The sequence below is a fragment of the Galeopterus variegatus genome, unplaced genomic scaffold, assembly GCF_000696425.1.
Source record: "Galeopterus variegatus unplaced genomic scaffold, G_variegatus-3.0.2 Scaffold1890, whole genome shotgun sequence".
Classification (NCBI taxonomy): Eukaryota; Metazoa; Chordata; class Mammalia; order Dermoptera; family Cynocephalidae; genus Galeopterus; species Galeopterus variegatus.
This window is the reverse complement of record NW_007728001.1, coordinates 257,479-278,791: the sequence shown is the minus strand read 5'-3', so window position 1 is coordinate 278,791 and position 21,313 is coordinate 257,479. Positions and strand designations below refer to the sequence as shown.

Genomic DNA, 21,313 nt, shown 5'->3' with positions numbered 1-21,313 from the left:
AGCATCAGGAATTGTAAATAAATTCAAAATTTAGTAACCAAAAAAATACATAGTAAACAGAATGTAAAGAATTACGGTAACTTAGTATTCAGACCATACCAAAACTTTTTGTTTTTTAAAAAAGCTTGTCAACTCTTTTGAGTCTGCCCTAAATCCTAATTTAGATTATTAAAAGTTACATACAAGAGCATGGTTCTGATGCTACATATACCACTACAGTTAAAATTGCAATGTGCTTTAAGTCCTAATGATGGCCATACCACAATAGATTCAATGTAAGAATAATCAGTATGCCAAATGAAAGGTTCAAGTGTTTGGTATGGCCCCAGCACTCCTGCAACATGAAAAAAAAAAAAAAAAAAAAAGTAGCCTCAGGATAAAAACTGTACCAAAGAGAATGAAATAAAATGAAAACAACTTGGAATTCATTCTTCCTAGCTGTACAAATATCATATACAGTCAGGTTTGAGGCTAATTACTCCTTAATCACATACAATAGAACTGATGAATAAAATGGAAAAAACTAAGAGCTTTTCAATAGCTCCCAACCTTAACTAGCACTTCCACTATCTCTTCTGATGATTCTATTTAGAAAAAGAGTACAGCTCTATTTTAGCTCATAACCTGAAACCCAGAACCCCACAATGGCTACTTCAGCTATCAATCATAAGCAAGGAAGGGTAAGACACACTCTTTCCCTTAAAATTAACAAAATTTAGCACGGTATGAAAGTTATATCAAAACATACTAAAAAGATTTCTGATACGGCTGGCTCCTACACCCACAAACATCTCATCAAATTCTGATCCAGAAGCATAATAAAAAGGAACATCAGCTTCTCCTGCCACCGCTCGGGCAAGAAGTGTCTTTCCTGTCCCTGGTGGTCCAACTAAAAGAATTCCTAAAAGAAAAAGTAAACAAGAATGATTAAAATTTTTTAAAAAAAATCTCGATGTGAACCTGTAAAACAATTATTAATTTATATAATTTTGAGGCTGAAAGCACACTAATGACCAATATTTTGAAACAAAGCAAAACATATTTGTCTCTGCTAATAATTCACTTCAGGATCTTCTCCACAACTAATTTTCCTGTATCACTTAAATATTATTTACATACCAACAATAGACACGACAGGGAAAGAGAATCTTGAGGCAAAGGAATATAAACTTATTTATCATTAAACAAGTAAAATAAAATTCACATAAAAACAGATTAAACAACCAAAGGTAAGGCATGAAACTTGACTTGATGCTTTTCCATAAAAACAAAAAAAGATTCTAAGTATACTTGGTACAAATTCAAGAAAAGACTGGAGCATACATGATAGTAAGGAAATAGTGTTAATTTTCTTTTGTGGGATAAGATTATTGTGTTTCTTTAGGACAATGTCCTTATTCTTAGGTAACGCATACCAAAATATTTAGATGTAAAGTAGTTAATGTCTACAGCTTTCTTTCAAATGTTCAGGGGAGAAATAAATACATGCATGCGCACACAGAAAGCAAATATGACAAAATGTTAATAAGAGTTGAGTCTAGGTGGATAGTATATGGATGTTAATTGTGCTACTCGTTCAAGTTTTTCCATATGATTGAAAATTTTCATAATGCCAGTAAATTTTTCATAATAAGTTGGAAAAAAAGAATTCCCTGATTTATGTATAACTTTTCTGTAAATGTACAGACTACAAAAAGGCAATAAAGCTGTATTAATACTATATTTTAACATAAGAAAAAAAATTTTTTAAGGAAAGCTCAAAAACAGCCTTAGAACTATCCTAGTATTGCCATGTTTTAGTGATACCTAACTGGTTTAAATCGTTTCTGTAGATTATCTCTTGGTAACTAAAGATTTTTTCACAAATTTATAAAATACTCCTTGTGATAAGAAACACGAAGAGTGTAACTATTTCTATGGTTTTAAACACCCACTTTATGATGACATAGTATTGATTTAATAAATATACTCTGAATTAGCAAAGGTTAATGCAAACCTCATTCTCATACACTTCTGAACTCTCAGTAGAAATATTAGGCAGTATGAAAACAAGCCTCGGGCCGAGCCCGTGGCACACTCGGGAGAGTGCGGCGCGAGTGCGGTGCTGGGAGCGCAGCAGCACTCCCGCCGCGGGTTCGGATCCTATATAGGGATGACCGGTGCGCTCACAGCACTCACTGGCTGAGCGCGGTGCAGCTGGTCTCAAAAAGGACAAAAAAAAAAGAAAGAAAGAAAGCCTTAAAAAGGAATGTCCCCCTTTAATTTGGCAATTCCATTTCCAGAAATTTATTCTAAGGAAATAAATATGTGGGCAAAGTTTAATCACAATGCTAATGTTAAGATGATCATCACAATGTTTAAAAGCGAAAAACTGGAAACCATAAAAAAGTTCACAATAAATGATTAAATTATGTTACCACCATAAATTAGAAGGATACCATAAAGTCACCAGAAGTCACATTTACTACTTGTGAGAAAACATGAGACAAAGCCAAGTTGAGAAACATTCTATAATTAGTGAGTACTCTTCACAACTATAATGATAATGAAAGACCTTCTTCTTCCCACGCACCCCCAACCCCCAAAAAGGCTGAGGAATTGTTTCATATTAAAGAAAAAACTAAATGCTATTATGTTTGATCCTAGAGTGGGTCCTAAAAAGGGGTGGGATGAGAAGAACACTACAAAGGATATTATTGGAACAAATGTTGATATTTGAATATGAACTATGAATTTGAAAATAGTTTTGTATCAATGTTAAACTTCCTAATTTATAATTATAACAGAATTATGTAAAATTATATCTTTCTTCTTAGGAAACACACATTGATGTATTTAGGGGTAAAGGAGCACTATGTCCACAATTTACTCTTAAATGGTTAAAAAAAATACATGTATGTAAAAAGACAAAGTGAATGGTAAATGGAGAAAATGTTAAGAACTATTGAGTCTGGGGCCGGCCCGGTGGTGCACTGCGCTAGTGCGCCGCTTGGGAAGCGTGGAGGCGCTCCCGCCGAGGGTTCGGATCCCACATACAGACCGGTTCCTGCTCACTGGCTGAGTGAGGCGTGGGGGCAACACCGTGGGTTGCGATCCCGTTGCCGGTCCCGGTCCGGTACGGGGGCGACACTGAGGGTTGCAATTCGTTGCCGGACACGGAAAAAAAAAAAAAGAACTAGTGAGTCTGGGTTAAGGGTATGGGGAGCATTCTCTGTACTAGTCTTGCAACTGAAAGTCTGAAATTACATCAAAGTTACACAAAAAAGGGCTGTAGAACTGTATGTTCAGAATGAGCACATAGTTTCTAAAATAGCACTTAAGAACTAAACTTTAAATCCATTAAAATCTGATAAAATTAAATTAGTAATATAGTACAGTATTTTTTGATATCAAATCATGATAAAGGGAAGATGTCTTACCTTTTGGAAGTTTACCTCCAAGCACAGTAAATTTTTGTGGATTTTTCAAGAATTCAACAACTTCCTGTAATTCTTGTTTAGCTTCCTCCACCTAAAGTGACACAATTTACCAAATAATTTTTAAAATGGTTAGATTATCAAAGCTTCCTCTTTGAAAATCATAAATTTAACATGGACATAGAATTAACTTTGTTTCAGAAAGAGAAGTATACAAAAATGCCACCTCATAAACACATGAAGGGTTTTCTCCTGACCCTCCTTTCCAACTATACAAAGTCTCCTTAGTACACCAACAAAAATCTTTCTGATACTCTTACATTTTCTCAGTGGGGGGAAAAAAAAAGTCAAGAACACTGAGCGGAGTTAAAAAAAACCTACCTGGACAGAAGCATACTAAAACATCAAACAATGAAGGCTAAAGGTATTTGAAAAATCAAAAATTAAAGTCATGATTACCCTGTATTTCTAGAAAATTTCCCAGAAATATTTCCAGGAAATATTGTAATTGCTAAAGAGTTAAGCAAGGTTTTTTGTTAGGTTTGGAATGGTTTTTGAAAGTTACTGTGATTAAATCATTAAAAATTTACTAAAATCTTTATAAAGTTAATGGTGAAAAAACAAAGCTTTGTCCACTCCTAGGCCCAGGAGTAATATGTACAAATGTTCACCAAGAGATATGCACAAGAATATTCACACCAGCATTATTTCAGCCAAAAACTAGAAACAACCCAAATGTCCATCTAAAGTAGAATAAACACACAATATCGTGGTACTGGTATAATGGAGTACTTATGCAATGAGGACAAATGAACTACAACTCCAAAAACATGGATGAATTCACAAACATCATACTAGGTGAAAAAGCCAGGTCCAAAAGAAGACGTTCTACATGTATTACATTTATATAGAATTCAAAACCAGGCAAAAGACATGTATGGCTTAGGACAATGATTATCCTTGGGGTAGGGGGAGATAGTAACTAGAAAGAGGCATTAGGGAGGTTCTGGGATTCTGCTAATGCTCTGTTTCTTGAGCTGGGCATTGATTAACATAGCTGTGTTCAACTCCGAAAATTTACTGAACTATACATTTATGATTTCTTTGCTTTTGTGTGAACATGCTAACCTCCAATAAAATTTATGTTAAATAAAAGATTTGGCTGGACTCCAACATCATAAAGTTAAAACAAAACACATGGCTCAGGACAGGGTGCTGTGTTCAACTTTGAATTGCCTTCTTCTGATACTTTCTTGCTGGTTTTGGACACTGCTCTCCAAACCACAAGAGACACTTTCTAGATATGAGCAAGTAGGGTGCTTACCCCACATTCAACAGGATCTTGCTGAGTGTGTAAGATGCACCAATTTAACAGTGCAAGATTTGATTGGAAGCAGCTGACAAGGCCCAGCCATCTGAGGAACATCCTACAACCTTCCAAGACCCTGGCTTTAAAGTTGCTTATTCCCTCCTAGAAGCTGAATGAATGGAATCTCGTTAGAAGACACTCATCTCTGTCTTCTCTTGCTTGATGAGCTGTTGGTCCACCCTCAAAAGTGCCAAACAAACATCCCTGAAAGTATGACATACTTCTGTCATTAGTTTGATTCAAGGAACTGCAACCACTGAGCATGAAGCTGAATAGATGCACCTTGACTTTAAAATTATCAATAAAAATTGCAAAATTTGCTTAAAAAAAAAAAGATTAGGCTTGTTTATCAAAAGAGCAAATTTTTAAGTATTCAAAGATATCCATTGGTAACACCAAGGTCAAGGGTTTGGATCCCCATACAAGCCAGTCAAAAAAAAAAAAAAAAAAAAAATCCATATACTAAAAGAAGACTAAAATACATTTGATCAAAATAATGAATTCAATGCCAATTTTAAATTGCAGGAATAAAGGGAAAGAAGTTAAACATCATTTACTGCTGAAGCTATACTTGGTCCCCAACCTCTGTGGAAAGAGAATTCCCAGTGGAGGAACATAAAAACTATTAAGGAAAATAGGGTTATGGGGATCAAGGTAATGAATAAAGTTATAAAAAGCCCTTATTAATATTTTTTAAGGCAACTGTGTATAAAAGTACACCTACATATTCAGAAATTCTGGTGGGTAAGGAAATGACATTACTATACAAACTCTTTAAGACTTAGTAAAATTGATCACAGGTAAAATGCTATTGAATTATTTTGCTCTATATAAATTTAAATTTTATAGCAATTATAACATTGATTCATTCTAGCATAGCAAAATTTGTAAGGATCTACCTTGATTGCGATGTCCCCTTTCCTAATATTTATTCATCAGCATGTCTTTAGTTTTGTACTTAGAAATCCCCTCACCCCCCAAAAAGTGTGGTATATTCAGAAATATATATACATTGTAGGCAGAAAATAAGAATGCCTTAGCAGACCACAGCCTTAATACAGGTTCAATTTAAGAGTAAGCACTCTGTTCTCAGACAGAATGAGAAGTGCCCTCTGCACTGATAATTCAAGTTTTCAAATAATCACTACGTCAATCTCTTCCTCAATTGTTCCCTTTTTACAATTCCAACAGGGTTCACAGCAATTTAAATTGCAAAGGAAAGGAAAGGACTGCTTGGTGTAAAAGTACCAACAATGACTCCTATGCTTTATTTCCCAATAGTCAAAGTTGAAAAAAAAATGGTTGTGTATAAGTAGGGACAAGGGTATCCATCAGTCTCCCCAGAGTTGGAAGGGTCTTAGGTCATGTATTTCAAGTCCCTCCAGCAGAAAGACTTTCCTCCAAAACATTTCTGAAAGACAATTACCAAGCCTCTACAGTTTCTGGAATTAAATATAACAGAGCAGATGTAGTAATACTTCACAGATAAGAGCAACGTGGGATTACAGTTCCAGAATTCATATTTGAAAGAGATTAAAAAAAATAGAAATCAGTCACAAACTCATATGGACTAGTCTCAAATAAATTCATATCCCAAATTTCAAGTGGGGCTAATTCACTCATTCTCCCATTCCTACACAATTTCATACCTCCTCCATAAACCACTCATCCCTCCTCTTCCATCCATATTCTCCCAGCTAATGACATTGATTCTGACTTCACTATCAAGGAACTTCCATAAACCCCTGCCTACCAGTTTACGAACATCTGTATTTTAGTTCCTGTTATTAGATGAATTACCTGTGCCCCCCTTTCAAACAAAATTCAAAAGTTGTAATCACCTATTACATCTCATCTTCCTTCTCTTGTAAACCTACTGTAGTCGGATTTAACCCCTGCTATTCCACTGTAATTTCTCATTATCAAGCATACCAGTGACCTTCCCATTGCTAAATCTAATGGTAAATTCTCAACTTGGCCCATCAATAGCATTTCACACAACCTGTCACTCTTTCATCATGGAAGTATTTTCTTCCCGGATACCACCCACACCTACCTCGCTGGCAGTATTTTCTCAATCTTCATTCCTGATTCCTCTTCTCTGTCCTGCGAACTTTGTAGCACTCTACAGCTCAGTATTTAGACCTCTTCTCTTTTCTAGTTACACTCACTCCCTTGGTGATCTCATTCAAACACATGGACTTAATATCCAAGGGTATTCAAAAAGTTCATGGAAAAATAGAATTAAAAGATAATACTCATCTTCTCATGAGCTTTTTGAAGTACCCTCGTACATAAATGTAATCTCTTCTCAGACCTCTCTCTTACTCCAAAATGGTAAATCCAAGTACTTACTCAACTCTTAACATACCCCAAACTGAATTTCTAGTGTTATTCCCCAAAATTTGCTCTACCCACAGATTTATTTAATCTAAGAAAATGGCAACTCCATCCTAATTGTTCAGACCAAAAATCTTGTGGTCATTCTTGACTCCTCTTTCTTTTATATCCTACATTCTAATCAGGAAATTCTGTTGGTTCTATCGTAAAAATATGTATTCAGAATCTATGTATCACCAACTCCAATGCAACCATTTTGGTCTAAGTCACTATCATCTCTTGCCTGGACTATTGTAACAGCCTGTTATTTACCTTTCGCCCCTCAAGATTATATCGACACAGCAGCCAGACTGTTCTAAGTAAATTTTAAGTCAAACCACATGATTCCTCTGCTCAAAACCCTTCAATTGTTCCTACTTTCTCAGAGTAAAAGCCAGTCTTTATAATGGCTTATAAAACTATGTGATCTGGTCCTATATAACTCCCCATTCTCATCTCCTAATATTTTTCCTCACACCATTCCACACGAAAGTGGGCTTTTTCATTGCCAACAAGTAAGTCAGGCATACTAATACGTCAGGGCTTTTGCTCAATCTGTTCTTTTGGCCAGAACTGTTCTTTTCTAAGATAAATATATGTGGTTTAATCCATCTTCTCCTTCAAATCTTCCCCTCAATTTTCACCTTATCAGTTAATCACACCCTAAACACCCCATTTAAAATCACAACACTTTCCCCAGAACTCCCAATACTCTTTATCCTGCTCTATTTTCTCCCTATAACATTTTAATCATCTTTTAACACACTCTTTTTCTTATATACCATATCATTGTTCAATTCCTGCTTTTAGAATTCAAACTCCATGAGGGCAGGGATTTATTTGATCTAACCCAGCATCTAAACAGGGCCTGGCACTTAGTAGACACTATTAAATATTTGTTAAAATATTAACTAGTATTTATCCAGTCTACTCATACAAAAAATATATATTATCAATATATTTTATATAATGGGGTTACAAATTTAAAAGATCAATAAGAGGAACAGGCAAAGAAGTACCATTTACTGACTATCTACTATGTGCCAAGCACATGACTTGTAAGAATCTAAAGTAAATTTGTTCAAGATCACATAACCAATAAGTTTAAAAATCAATCTGAGACCTTAGTTTGTTTGGCTCTAAAGTCCACATTCATTCCACTACACGATGCTGCTCCTTGACAAATCAATACTAAGCCCTGCCATAAAACAAGATTTGACCTTCTCCTACTATTGTTTACTGCAAAATATTAAAGTTTCTAATACTATTGGATACAATTTTACCTATTCCAAAATAACCTTTAGAATCAAATGCTGACCTTATATAGGATATCAATTAAATAACGTATGAACAAAGTACGGAAATCTTAACTTACTCCTTTTACATGTTCAAAGGTGACATTTTTCATCTGGACAGGATCTACTGCAGAATCAAGTCCTGTTGTTGTCCGGAAGCGAACTAAAGGGAAGAAAATAAGTATTTATATTAGATACACTAATAAAAATTCCAACCACCTTATTTTTTGGATGCAAGAAAGCAAAGCCTACAAAAATTAAATGTCTGAGAGACCTAAATTATTAAATCACTAAATCAGAGTAAGGGGAAGAAACTAGGTCTTCTGGATTTCTAGAAAAAGACATGTTTAGAGACACACACACACAAAAAAAAGACATGTTCAGGGCTGGCCAGTTAGCTCACTTGGTTAGAGTATGGTGCTGGTAACAGCAAGGTCGAGTTCAGATACCCGTACCAGCTGGCTGCCAAAAATAAAAATAAAAAGACATGTTTCTACTTTCAGTTAAAACCAAGAATTATTTTCCTCTTCTCCTTGTAATATCAAATAATAGAAGTCTTAAATCAATGGTTCTCAAACTTCAGTGTGAATAAAAATCACTTAAGAAATGTGTTTAAATGTAGGTTCTCAGGCCATGGCACAACTTGTGGTTTGCAGATTTGAGAAAGTGTCCAGGACAGTTTGCATTTTAAACAAGCACCTTTAATAATTCTGATACAAGTGGTCACAGGTCGACACTCTGAAATACACTGCCTCAAGCCTAGCATTACATACTGGCACACTCATTTAAAAAAAAAAAAAGAGGCTTAACAGATTAATTCACTTTTCATGTAGTGTTCTTTCTCTGACAGCTGATATTATGTGTCTTCAAATAATATATCATTAATGACATCATTAAGTATATAAAAAAGAAAAGGTTTGGTAGGATAGTAAAATATCTGAGGTCAACTTTAGGGAACTATTACAAGGCTTTTTAAAATCTCTCCTCCTCAAGTAGAAACTTCCAAACTAGAGCAATTATAAATGACTAAACTTGAGCAATTTCTAATTTCCTCAAAAGAAGCCCAAAATATTGTCACTAAGATCAACTGAATTTAGACGCAAAAAAATCAGGCAAAAATACAGGATTAAGAAGAAATGCTTAAGACCTCAAAAATATGCAAGTTGGGGAGGCAAATTTAAATCAGTAATTCTAATACTAATTATTCTGATTTGAGCATTACATATTCAACACGGGTACTGATATTCAATGCTGTACCCCACAGATATGTACAATCAAGTATGTTTAGATAAAAAAAAGAAAAAGAAAAAAGACATTAATGAAAATCAAGAGAATGAAAAAAGTCAGGATAGTAGCTATCTTGGATCAGAGAAACTGGAATATAAGGTCAGAGAGGAGCACACAGGCAGACTCAGTGACATTGGCGATGGTCTTAAGACTGTAGGTGGATTTATGAGTAGTATTATTTAGCTTCATAAGCTATATAGATCACCTTTTATGTCATTGTATTACTGTAATTTGCATTCCTTTGTATGTAATTTCCTAATGAAACTTTTATTTTGGGCTGACTGGTTAGCTCAATTGGTTAGAGCACAGCCTTATAACACCAAGGTCATGGGTTTGGATCCCCATACCAGCCAGCTGCCAAAAAAACCCCAAAAAACAATAATTCCAGAATAGACACTAACAGTTTTAGCCCTTAGATCCTTAATCATATAGAGTAGAGAACATAGGGTAAAAACTGAATGATAGCTGAAAAAGTAACTGGAATCACTTAAACCTGACATTATTACTTTATTTCACAACAGCAAACTGAAAAACTATGGGACTCACTTACAGTAATTTTAGGAAAAATTCCATTTATTAATTTATCTTTGAAATAAAACTATTGTACTTTGTATTCCTATTATAAAATTCTTCTATGTAATTTTTAAATTTTATAATTCAGCATGTATCATTTTCTAAAAATCTGAGAAACTTACCTCTGTTAGGAATGAAAGGCCTAGATGGTAAAACTATAAACATCGTTTTCTTTCTCTAGGTCTAACCGTGAAAAGGAAATAAGTACTTAAAGGAAGAAGAAAATTAACAAGTCAGATAAAAAGAGCCATTACCAGATAAAAATGGGTTTTTTAAGAGCCCATAAATGCCAAATAGCAGCAGAACAAACAGAATCAAACGAGTTCGCCTTAGGGAATCTAGAAGAGAAAGAAAAAACCTTAAATTAAATGACACTGATGAGATATGACAGCTCAGTGAAGTGCAAGTATTAGGTTATTGTTGATAATCATAGTTCATCACATGCAATTTTGCAATCTGGCATTCTTCTGCAGAACTGGCATCATTTCTTTTCAGAACCCAGTTACCACAAACTTCATTAAGCAATACATGCTTCTGTTCCTTGACTTTGGTTTTTCTCTTGAGAATGTGACACTGCCAGCAGTATTTCCATTTCCACACAGCTCAAGTTATAAATATAACAACCAGTGGAAAGATGGATGATTTTAGAAAAGTCATTTACAATAACTTAAATGTAGGACTATGACTTCCCTTCGGTTATTCTTCTCAAACATGAACGGAGTCAAATCAACCTACCATTGGTTTTTTGTGTTAGTGCTTGAGCTTTCAGAAAACCCTCTGCAAAACCAGTCTTAAATGCATCTTGGTGAGCTTCAGGTATGTTTTTGGTTTTCATAAGTTTGTCCAAACTCTCAACATCTGATCCTCTGTCCCGCAAAAGAAACCCCTATATACACAAACAACGCATCAATATTGGTTGACTACACAGACAGTAAAATCCCCCAGCAATATTATGACTACCTATAAAAAAATTCATTAAAATTCCAGGATTTTTATTGTCAACGTGAAGAAACAGATTAAGACTAAACAATGAATTACTCAATCAATGACAAAACTAACATGATCCTATACCTGTATCAATCAATTAATGATATAAAGAAAGTGGCATTATTCACAATCTGTAAGAGCCACTATACTGAAATTAGTTAATAGGTCACATGTTACTCTTAGGGTTCTAATGGCTTGATGTTCACACTCCTTTGCCTCTGCTAGAGAAAAACCCCATTAACTTATTAAATGTTTACTATGCACCTTTTACATATTTAGCCTTGTGTAAGTTCTGACGATATAAGGTAAGCCACTTATCTGAAAGTTTTCAGTCTATTGGGGAAAGATATGTAAATAACTAAATTTCTGAAATGATTTTGATATTATATTAGAAGTACTAGGTATGGTGATAAATAAATGCTACCTAAAAGACAGGAAAGGCCTTACAGGGAATAGGACTTTAAACCACAGAGAACAAACACCATGAACAATCTGACAGAGGTATAAACAACAGCCTTTAGTGTTCAAGAACTGCAAGCAATATTATACGACAAGACTTAAATGCCAAGAGAGGAGGATAGGGGAATAGAGTGGGAGAAGAGAATGGGTGATATTATTGAAAGATGAGAACAGAAAAATGGTCAGTAGAGGCCAACTGATGAAACGCCCTGTGTACCAGGTTGAGTTCGATAATAAAGCAGAGTAATACAATTAGAGCATCATTTTAGTTAGAATGGTGGGTGGCAATCTGAAGGCTAAACTGAGGCAGCAAGACTATAGGCAAGGAGACTAAATGAGTATTTACTAGAGCAATCTAGGCAAGAAATGGTTATAGATTGTCTATGGCAGTGGAAATGGGGAAGAGAGAGAGAGATTTAAGAAACAGGACATTAGTGATTAATAGATGTGGGATGTAAGAAAAGATGGCCAAATCTAGGTTGATCATCAGATTTCTAGCTTGAGTGGATGCCTCTCATTAATATAGAGAACACATACTTGGGTGTTAGTTGACAGGGAAAAAAATCAGTGGAGATGTCTAGTAAGCAAGTGGAGAGACAAGCCTGGTGCCCAGAAAAGTTGTAGGTATAACGATTACATAGGTCATTAATCTCTTAAGCATAAGTGGAAAGAAGGGAGAAACTCCATCAGCCAAAAAAAGAAATCAGACATTGAAGGTCCTTGTTGTTTTAATAACTTGAAAATTATTGCTTTTTGGAACATAAAAAAAGGTCTAATTACCTTCACAAATGATGGTGCTATATTCTGTGTTTCTGCTAACCTTTCAGAGGTGGACTGTAGACGTCGTGTCCTTGATTTCAAAGTTTTAAAACCCCGACACTGTATGAAAACTGAATAAAACAGAACCATTTACTTTCACTGTAAATTGAAACTGTTTACTGTATCAACCATCCCAGAGACCACTCTTATTGACTCTCAGCTTGGGGTTTTTCCTGAGTTTTACTGGAAACAGAAGTACTAGCCTCTTTCATGATACTCAACCATAAGTTCCATGAAAGGGAACATGTCTTTTTCATTTACAACTATCACTATCACTTAACACCTATCACTAGTGACTGGTATTCAATAAATAAATGCAAATTTGATTTTGTTATCAATTTGATGCCATGTACTTTACAACTTATTGAAATACTCAAATTTCTGGTCCATTAATGAAACCCCTTGTGTTACCCTAAACTTTTTCTCAGTTTTATATATTTTTCTGTCATTTTAATAGCCTTTTGAAAGTAAAGATAAGTAAACAAATGTGCTTACTCAATTATTTTGAAACAGGTGTATATAAGGACCCTAGAGTTTGATTTACTATGGCATGTACCACACTTAAAGTTCAGCTCCTATCATATATTTTCTAGATTAAAAGTTATAGATACCCAATCTAATCAATTCCAAATACTTTTAAGTCCTACTTGAGCTATAAAAAAACTTTATAATCATCAACACCATTAGGACAAATCAGAATATATTGAATAAACCTATTATTTTTTTCAAAATAAATACAATTGTTGCTTCATACCTGGCCAGTACTGAAGATCTGAACAAATGTTCTGAAGAGTTTTTGGATGTTGTCTGTACAAGCAAGAGGAACGTAAAGTACTGAATATATCTAAATAACCTGGAGAAAAATTGCAAAAAGTAAATTTTCTCATTGTCAAACCAAAAAATCAAAAATCTTATAAAATATAAATAATTTTACCAAATTTCAGGAAAATCACAATTAAATGAGTTTCACCCTTTATTTGTTCATGCTTTAACTCTGCCTTTATAAAATATCTAGAACACTGCTAATCCGATTACTTTAAATCTCATAGTTCTTTGGTTTACTATTTATCACTAGTCATTTAGATTATCTTTTTTTTTTGCTGGCCAGTACAGGGATCGAACCCCCAACCTTGGTGTTATCAACACCATGCTTTAACCAACTGAGCTAACTGGCCAGCTAGATTACCTTTTTTATCTGGCATATGAATATAGCTACCAATGAAACTAAATTCATATCAACAAAGGTAAAGAATATATACATTTAGCTAAAATTACTTTCAGTTAAGAGCATAAAGAAATTAAAGAACTGCTATCTTTTAGAGACAATTCCAGAAGTTCTAATGATTTGATATAACACTGCAAACCATAGCTACTGTTATCTTTCCCTCTTAAAGGTTCCATAGTCATTGGGTATGAAGAAAGTTCCTTCTTTAGCTATAAGCCATGAATACGTCAGTCATCTTTCCTTACTCCTACTCATGACTAATGTGTTGCATCCAAGATCCTAGGAAAAAGGTTGACAGCAGCAAAGACAGAAACAGTGGTTTTTGTTTATCTGTATGTCGCAGTTAGAATTCTTCAAAGAACCCTTAGGCTCAAATCAAGAAACTGCTTCCTAATACCTCTCTGCCTACATAAAACTAGCAAGCCACTGATGGTATGAGGAACAACCTTATAAGTAAATGTAAATATGCAGACTAGAAAAGCAGTAAAAAATAAATAAATAAATGACAATAATATAATAACAATAACAATAGCAATTTTACTCTATTAAACACTTACTATGGGCCAAGTACTTTAGAAGGGGGTATAATAAGATAAATAAAATAGAAGCAGATTTTTAGTCTAAACCCTCAAGCTCAAAAACATTACATTTTTTCCCACTGTTGTATTCTTTATGCCTTTATATGAAATAAAGACAAAAGAGTAAAGAATTAGTAAATGAATTAAGTTTATACAAAGTACAGCTTCAAATCAAAGCTTCATCATAAAATTACAGAAATCTACTCTTTAGTTCCTGAACTTTTATAGCTTATACTGCTTTTAAAAATCTGTTCTTCTGGGCCGGCCCGGTGGCGCACTGCTATAGTGCGCCGCTTGGGAAGCGCGGTGGCGCTCCCGCCGAGGGTTCGGATCCCACATACAGACCGGCCGCTCACTGGCTGAGCGAGGCGCGGGAGCAACACCAAGGGTTGCGATCCCGTGGCCGGTCCCGGTCCGGTACGGGCGCGACACTGAGGTTTGCGATCCGTTGCCGGTCACGAAAAAAGACAAAAAGGAAAAAAAAAAATCTGTTCTTCCACCAATATAAAACAAGTATTTTGATAAGCCTGCAACATTAATTCCTTGTTTGAGTAGCATCCAAAAAGAAACTCATGAAGCTGACACCCCTTTCAAGGGACTGTAGTATAAGCCCACTTATTACAATACCAGATTGTTACAAGACTCAAATAAGAAAATATGTAGATATTCCATAAAAGAAAAGACGGTTTCGTCATCAATATATTCTTGGGGACTAGTATGGTATCTAGAGTCCAATAAATGTGTGTCACCTAAAAACAAAACTAAACTAAACTAAAATCCACACTCTTCCAAATGCAATGTGGTATGCTGGCTTAGATCCTGGAACAAAGAAAGGACACTAGTGGAAAAACTAGCCATTTGATGAAATCAAATTTTGTTGAAATCCACATACTGTAGTTTAGTTTAAAATATTATACCAACATTAATTTCTTAGTTTTGACAAATGTATAATGGCTTTGTAAGATGTCAGCATTAGGGGAAGCAATGTAAAGGGTATATAGGAACTCTCTACACCATCTTTGCAACTCTTCTGTACATCTAATATTATTCCAATATGAAAAATTACAAAAGCGAGAAATAGACAAACAAATAAACAAATATAGACAGAGCAAGTCAGAAAAGAACATGGCCCACAGCAAAAGCTAATAAATGGTATCTATTATAATAATTACTAATTGTACTAAAATGGCTTATTTTCATTAAAACCAAAAATATATTAACATACCATATTTATTTTCAAAAAAGGATTGTGCAGAGACATGAGATGTATGCCAATGGGAAGAAACGTTTTTGCTTTTACAAAATCCAGGAAGTAGATTTTCTACCAGTTGATGGATCTGTCCAATTTTTAATTCAGATAATCCAAGGTCCCTTAAGTTAAGTGCAGGCTGTAAAGATTAAGTCAACCAAGTAAGCATTACCATTATCAAGTTATTTAATTTAAAGAGTACGTATTATCAGTTGAAACAAGATGGATTTAAAAAATCTAATGAATACAGTGATTTACTTTTTAATATCTAAAAAATAAGTTGATGCAAATATTTTTATAGTTCTAGTTCTACTGAGGTCAGCCATGTGATGTTTGACAAAGGTTAAAAAATTATATTCCCAATGGTATCCTTAAATAAAGAGATAACAGTTCAGCATGAGTGAAAAAAAATTAATTTTTCATTCAAACCAAAACCACCACTGTACTAAACATTATGTTTCACAAAATCAAGTGAAATGCTTGATATTTTTTCCTTCTCTTCATATAAGGTGCTCTGATTTAGAGCAATCCTATCAACTATCAGTCAAACATTTATAATGATAAGAGGATAAGAGTAACTACTAGCTGGGTTAAAAGTTTGTTGTATGAGGTCAGGGGACTTTCCCTAACAGTACACAACTGATTTGAGGACAATGTTAAGTAAGTTTCTTGAAATGGGGAAACTGCATTCAAGTGATAATCTTTACCAATCCGTGGAGCTTTAATGCTTCCTCTGGTTTCCAAATGCCCATAAACAAAAGCCCACTTGATAAAGAAATGGTAGACTCTGTTACTACAGGATATCTTACTCTTCTGGCCTCATTTCTGAGATCCTTCCTTGAACCGAGAGGTTCTAAAGTTACTCATACCTAACTTCTAATAAAAAGGAAATCAAACAAGGTCAAAAATGTGAGAAAATGTGTGTGAAAATTTACACACATTTTCAAGACAAAAATGTGTAAAATCCACAGAAATGTGTGAAAATATACTCACCTTTAAATAGTTCTAAAGTAACTAGAAACAATATAGAGATTAGTTATTTTCTTGTCCACATGGGCTGACAGGAAGGAAACTAAAGACAAGTAATAATTACATGCCAGCCCAAACAGCTAAATCCTAAAAATAAGGACACAAGAAGTAAAGAGAACAAGTTAAGTACCAACTTCTCATGATTGATGTAAAGAAAGATCCATGGATTATACAGCTCTGGATTGATGTCTGAGGGTTTGTTGTTTACTAGCTATATGACAAGTCACTCATATTCATAGAATCCATTTCCTCATTACTAAAATGACTATAAAATATACCTTATTTCACAACAGTAAGGATCAAAGGCAGAGATCATGCCTTACTCATCTACATGTCCTAACATATATCATGGTGGTACACAGTAAAAGATAGTTAAAGGCATGATAAAATATTTAAAAGTACTTTTTAAACTACTAAAAATGATGGAGAAGGAAGACATGAGGAAGGGGGCAAAGAAAAAGTCATCTAAGGGTCTGGAATGTCTCAAACAATTTAGTGAAAGATGAAGAAACTAAAAAGACTGGCTATGACCAAACTGTGAAGAACCTTGTTTGAATTTAGTTCTATAGGTAATATGATTAGTTTTGATTTACTCAAACAAAACAGAAGATTAAAGAAGATAGACTGGATGAGAGAGAAGGCTGACGGAACAAGTAAAAGATAGTAAGAGGCTGAATTAAGCCCTGACCAAATATGATGGACATAAAAAGTCACAGACAAAAGACATCTGAAGAAACCCTTAGGGTATAGGGATTGAGAGGGAAAAAGGTTCAAGGAAGGATCTCAGGAATGAAGCCAGAAGAGTGAGATAACTGGATGGATATGCCAGTTATTGATTTGTTGTCTCTTAGCTCCTCTTCTTCCTTTCTACTGGCTCCATGAACATAGATGTTTCCTTTGAATATTTTTCCTTTGCCAGCTGGCACAATGCTAAGCTTTGTCAATAGAGATCACTGGAGATGCACTGTAGGAGGAAAGGGTTTTAGTTCCTGGTTCTGGCATGTTCACTCAGCAAGATCCAGTCTGCGACACCCATGATTTCTGCAGCATCTGGCTCCTGTCATTTGTGCAGCTTCTCCAGCCCTGGCTCCTGGAGTGCAAAGAGGTCAGCGGGACCCAGCAGCTTCCCCTGGCACCACTCCCATAACAGTTTCTCTAGCAAGACACATCCCCAGGAACATCTTTCCCTAGTACCCTAGAGGGCAGATTTCCCAGATTTCTAACAAGTTCGGCTGGTGTGACACCACAGTAACTTCACTGCTATTCAGTGAGCCAAGGCCCTGCCTTCCAACAAGGTCATGAACTCAGTCTGGGGGTGGAGAATACTTCCTGGGATACTCTATTTCAGAGCTAGAAGTAATAGCTGCTCCCTAAATCTACTGGCCCTGTATTTTTTAGAGTTTTCTTTACTTCTTAGTCGCTAATCCCTAGCTATTCCAATCCCATGTAAAAATAGGGGTTTTTTTACATATTAAACTAAGAAATTGTATTAAATTTTAATATTAAACTTCTACTGTTTAAATGACTGTCTGGTTTTCCTCTCCTGGAAGGACCCAGACTGATAAAGAGGGACTGAAGCCACAGTAAGACCAAATATACTGAAATTTAAGGAAATAACTCAATTTTGGACATCTTACATTTGAGTTACCTGGAGCCTATCCAGAGAAATATGTCTAACAAACTACTAGATAAATTCCTCTAAAATTTCGAGAGACTTTAGAGTTGGAGATATATTTGAGAGTTATCAGCATATAGATATAAGAAGGTACTTCATAAAGTTCCTGGGAAAACAGAATTAAAAGATAATACGAAGTTTTCCATGAACTTTTTGAAGTATCCTCATATACAAATGTAAACTGAAGATATGAATATGAATAACATAACCTGGGAGAATGTGAAGGATGAAAATTAGATTAAGGATAAATGCACAGTAAACCCAATATTTAATGGGTTGGCAATTTTAAGAAGCCAGGAAAACACAGAGAGAAAAAACCACCATCAAAGAAGTATCACTCAAAAAAAAAAAAAAAAGAAAGAAAGAAAGAAAGAAATATCACTCAATTCAAGGGAGTATTGTGAAAGTAGTGGACGTTCACAGCAAGGTCAAATGCAAACGCCAGGAAAACACAGAGAGAAAAAACCACCATCAAAGAAGTATCACTCAAAAAAAAAAAAAAGAAAGAAAGAAAGAAATATCACTCAATTCAAGGGAGTATTGTGAAAGTAGTGGACGTTCACAGCAAGGTCAAATGCAAATGATAAGTTGAAAGATGCAAATTTTTTAAAAGGCCTGTAATTAACACTAAGAAAACCACCACTGACTTTAGCAAAATAATTCTGTAAGATGGTAAAAGTAATAGCCAAATCACAATGAGATGTAGTGTGAATCAAAGTTTTTCAAGTACAAGACATAAGTTCAGACTACTCTTTCAAGAAGTCAGAAGGTAAAAGGAAAAGACATCAATACCTTGAAGGAAATTGAAAAGATGTTTTTGCTTGCATTTGGGAGTGGATGTTTGTATGAACAAGACTTGAAAACAAAGACCCACATAGCAAAGAAAGTGAGAGTAGAAGTTAGGTAGGATGCTTAAGGAAAATGAAAAACGTTGTGATACGATAAAGAACACCCATTAAAGACAAATAGAAAGACTAATGCAGCTAGGTATATCAGAGGTTAAGAACAATTATGTATCTGACAGCATTAGTCTTAACCTGAACACTGACTTCTACAGTTTAGCTACTTTATAAGGCCAAAAAATGTACTTCAGCACTGACAAAGCAACTTCACTTGATGAAATAATCAAAGATTTAGCAACAAGGATAGTAACAATGATGTTGTTTATAACAACATAAAAATTGGAAACAATATTCGACATGGGACATCAAACATTGAATATTTTGAAATCATTAAAAATACAGCAAATGGGCTAGTCAGTTAGCTCAGCTGGTTAGAGCACAGCCTTATAACACCGAGGCCACAGGTTCGGATCCCCTGACTGGCTAGCCACCCAAAAAAAAGAATATACATATACAGAAAATATATGGCATAACAAGTTCATAAGACCATTAAATGAACAAAGCAGAATCTAAATCAGCATGTACAGCACAATCTAATTATTATAAAATATAACAAGCACAGAAAAAAGAGACATGAAATATAAACACAAAATGTTAATGGCATTATCTCTGGAGAACAGGATCACAGATGAATTTTATTTCTTCCACCTACATTAATATTTTCCAAAATTTCTAAAATGAACATAATTTCGCTGCATATAGCAATTTTGATATAATATTTTCAGCACTAAGTCTCTCTTAGACTATAATTTGGGAGAAAGATGTCAGGACAGTAGAAAGACAATGGACTGCCTATAGAAAGAGGCAAATAGTATAAAAGAAATGTCTACAGATGACCCCCCCCCCAAAAAAACTTTTCACCTAATTAAAATTTTATCCTGGGCCGAGCCCGTGGAGCACTCAGGAGAGTGCGGCGCTGGGAGCGCAGCAGCACTCCCGCAGCAGGTTCGGATCCTATAAAGGGATGGCCAGTGCGCTCACTGGCTGAGCGCGGTGCGGCCGATCTCACAAAAAAAAAAAAAAAAAAAAAAAAAAAAAACTTATCCTAACACTGCCCCCCTTCAAAAAGCGAACTCTTTTTCAGTTCCTCCTCTACTGTCCTTTGCCATAGCTCCTGATATCAAGACTAAGAACATAAGCTATTTATGGGTTCAGGAGGCTTTTGGGAAACTTAACTACAGATTATAATATCTTTTCTATGAAAAATGTATTCTAAGCTTGTAAGCAACTACCTTGTTAATGAATCTTGCAAATACAAAGGTTCTTAGGTTCATAATTCCCTATATCCTAGGCAATGCTGATTTTATAATTATATGAACACTGAAAGTACAGTTTCCTAGCTTTATACATTTCACTTTCAAATACCTATATTTAAATGGTTCAATTGTATTGAAAGCTCCTACAAAGCAGCAGATGATAATGTCTTACTATTATATTTTCCTTGAGACTTGGGAGGCAATTATGGTCAGTGCTATGGGTCAAATGTGTCCCCCAAAAGCTCATGTATTGGAAACATAATCCCTACCGTAACAATCTTAAGAGGGTGGGAAATCTGATTAAGGTAATTGAAAGGTGGGGCCTTTAAGAGGTGATTAGATTGTGAGGACTGTACCCTCACGGACAGACTGATCTATTCTTGAAGTACTGGGCATATTTCTGATGGCTTTGAAAGAAGAGCAACTGAGGTTAGTTCATTCACTCAGCCCATTCACTGTGTTATACCCTGGTCAACACAGGACTCTGGAAAGTTCCCACTAGGAAGAAGGCCCTAAACCAGATAACCCCCCTGGACTGTAGACTTCCTAGCCTCTGAACTGTAAGAAATAAATTCTATTCCTTTATAAATTACCCAGCTTCAGGTACTCTGTTTTAAGCAACAGAAACAAACTAATACAGTCAGTTACCTGTGGTTCACCACTACTGTTGGTGGAACACAAAAGAATATCTGACTGGTATCACACAAGTAGGAACTAGGAGATGAATCCCAAATTCAATGTTACATGAAAATTTAAAAAAATTCAATGACTACATAAAACAAAGTAATTTTTTAATAGGTACAATAAAAGCCAGA

General features: G+C 35.0%; 1 protein-coding gene and 1 non-coding gene across 2 annotated transcripts in view; both read right to left on the bottom strand.

The window, feature by feature from the left end:
* YME1L1 (YME1-like 1 ATPase) overlaps positions 1 to 21,313 on the bottom strand; it is a 37,886-nt gene that overhangs the window by 10,334 nt on the left and 6,239 nt on the right. The window contains exons 3-10 of the mRNA XM_008579464.1: positions 15,613 to 15,775; positions 13,339 to 13,437; positions 12,546 to 12,655; positions 11,055 to 11,205; positions 10,574 to 10,657; positions 8,540 to 8,622; positions 3,420 to 3,510; positions 749 to 901 (exon numbers count right to left, since the gene is read on the bottom strand). Coding sequence (XP_008577686.1) covers positions 749 to 901; positions 3,420 to 3,510; positions 8,540 to 8,622; positions 10,574 to 10,657; positions 11,055 to 11,205; positions 12,546 to 12,655; positions 13,339 to 13,437; positions 15,613 to 15,775 — 934 coding nt within the window. The remainder of the gene's footprint in view (positions 1 to 748; positions 902 to 3,419; positions 3,511 to 8,539; positions 8,623 to 10,573; positions 10,658 to 11,054; positions 11,206 to 12,545; positions 12,656 to 13,338; positions 13,438 to 15,612; positions 15,776 to 21,313) is intronic.
* TRNAI-GAU lies at positions 13,686 to 13,759 on the bottom strand. Its single transcript has one exon. It is a non-coding gene; the product is annotated as a tRNA-Ile (tRNA).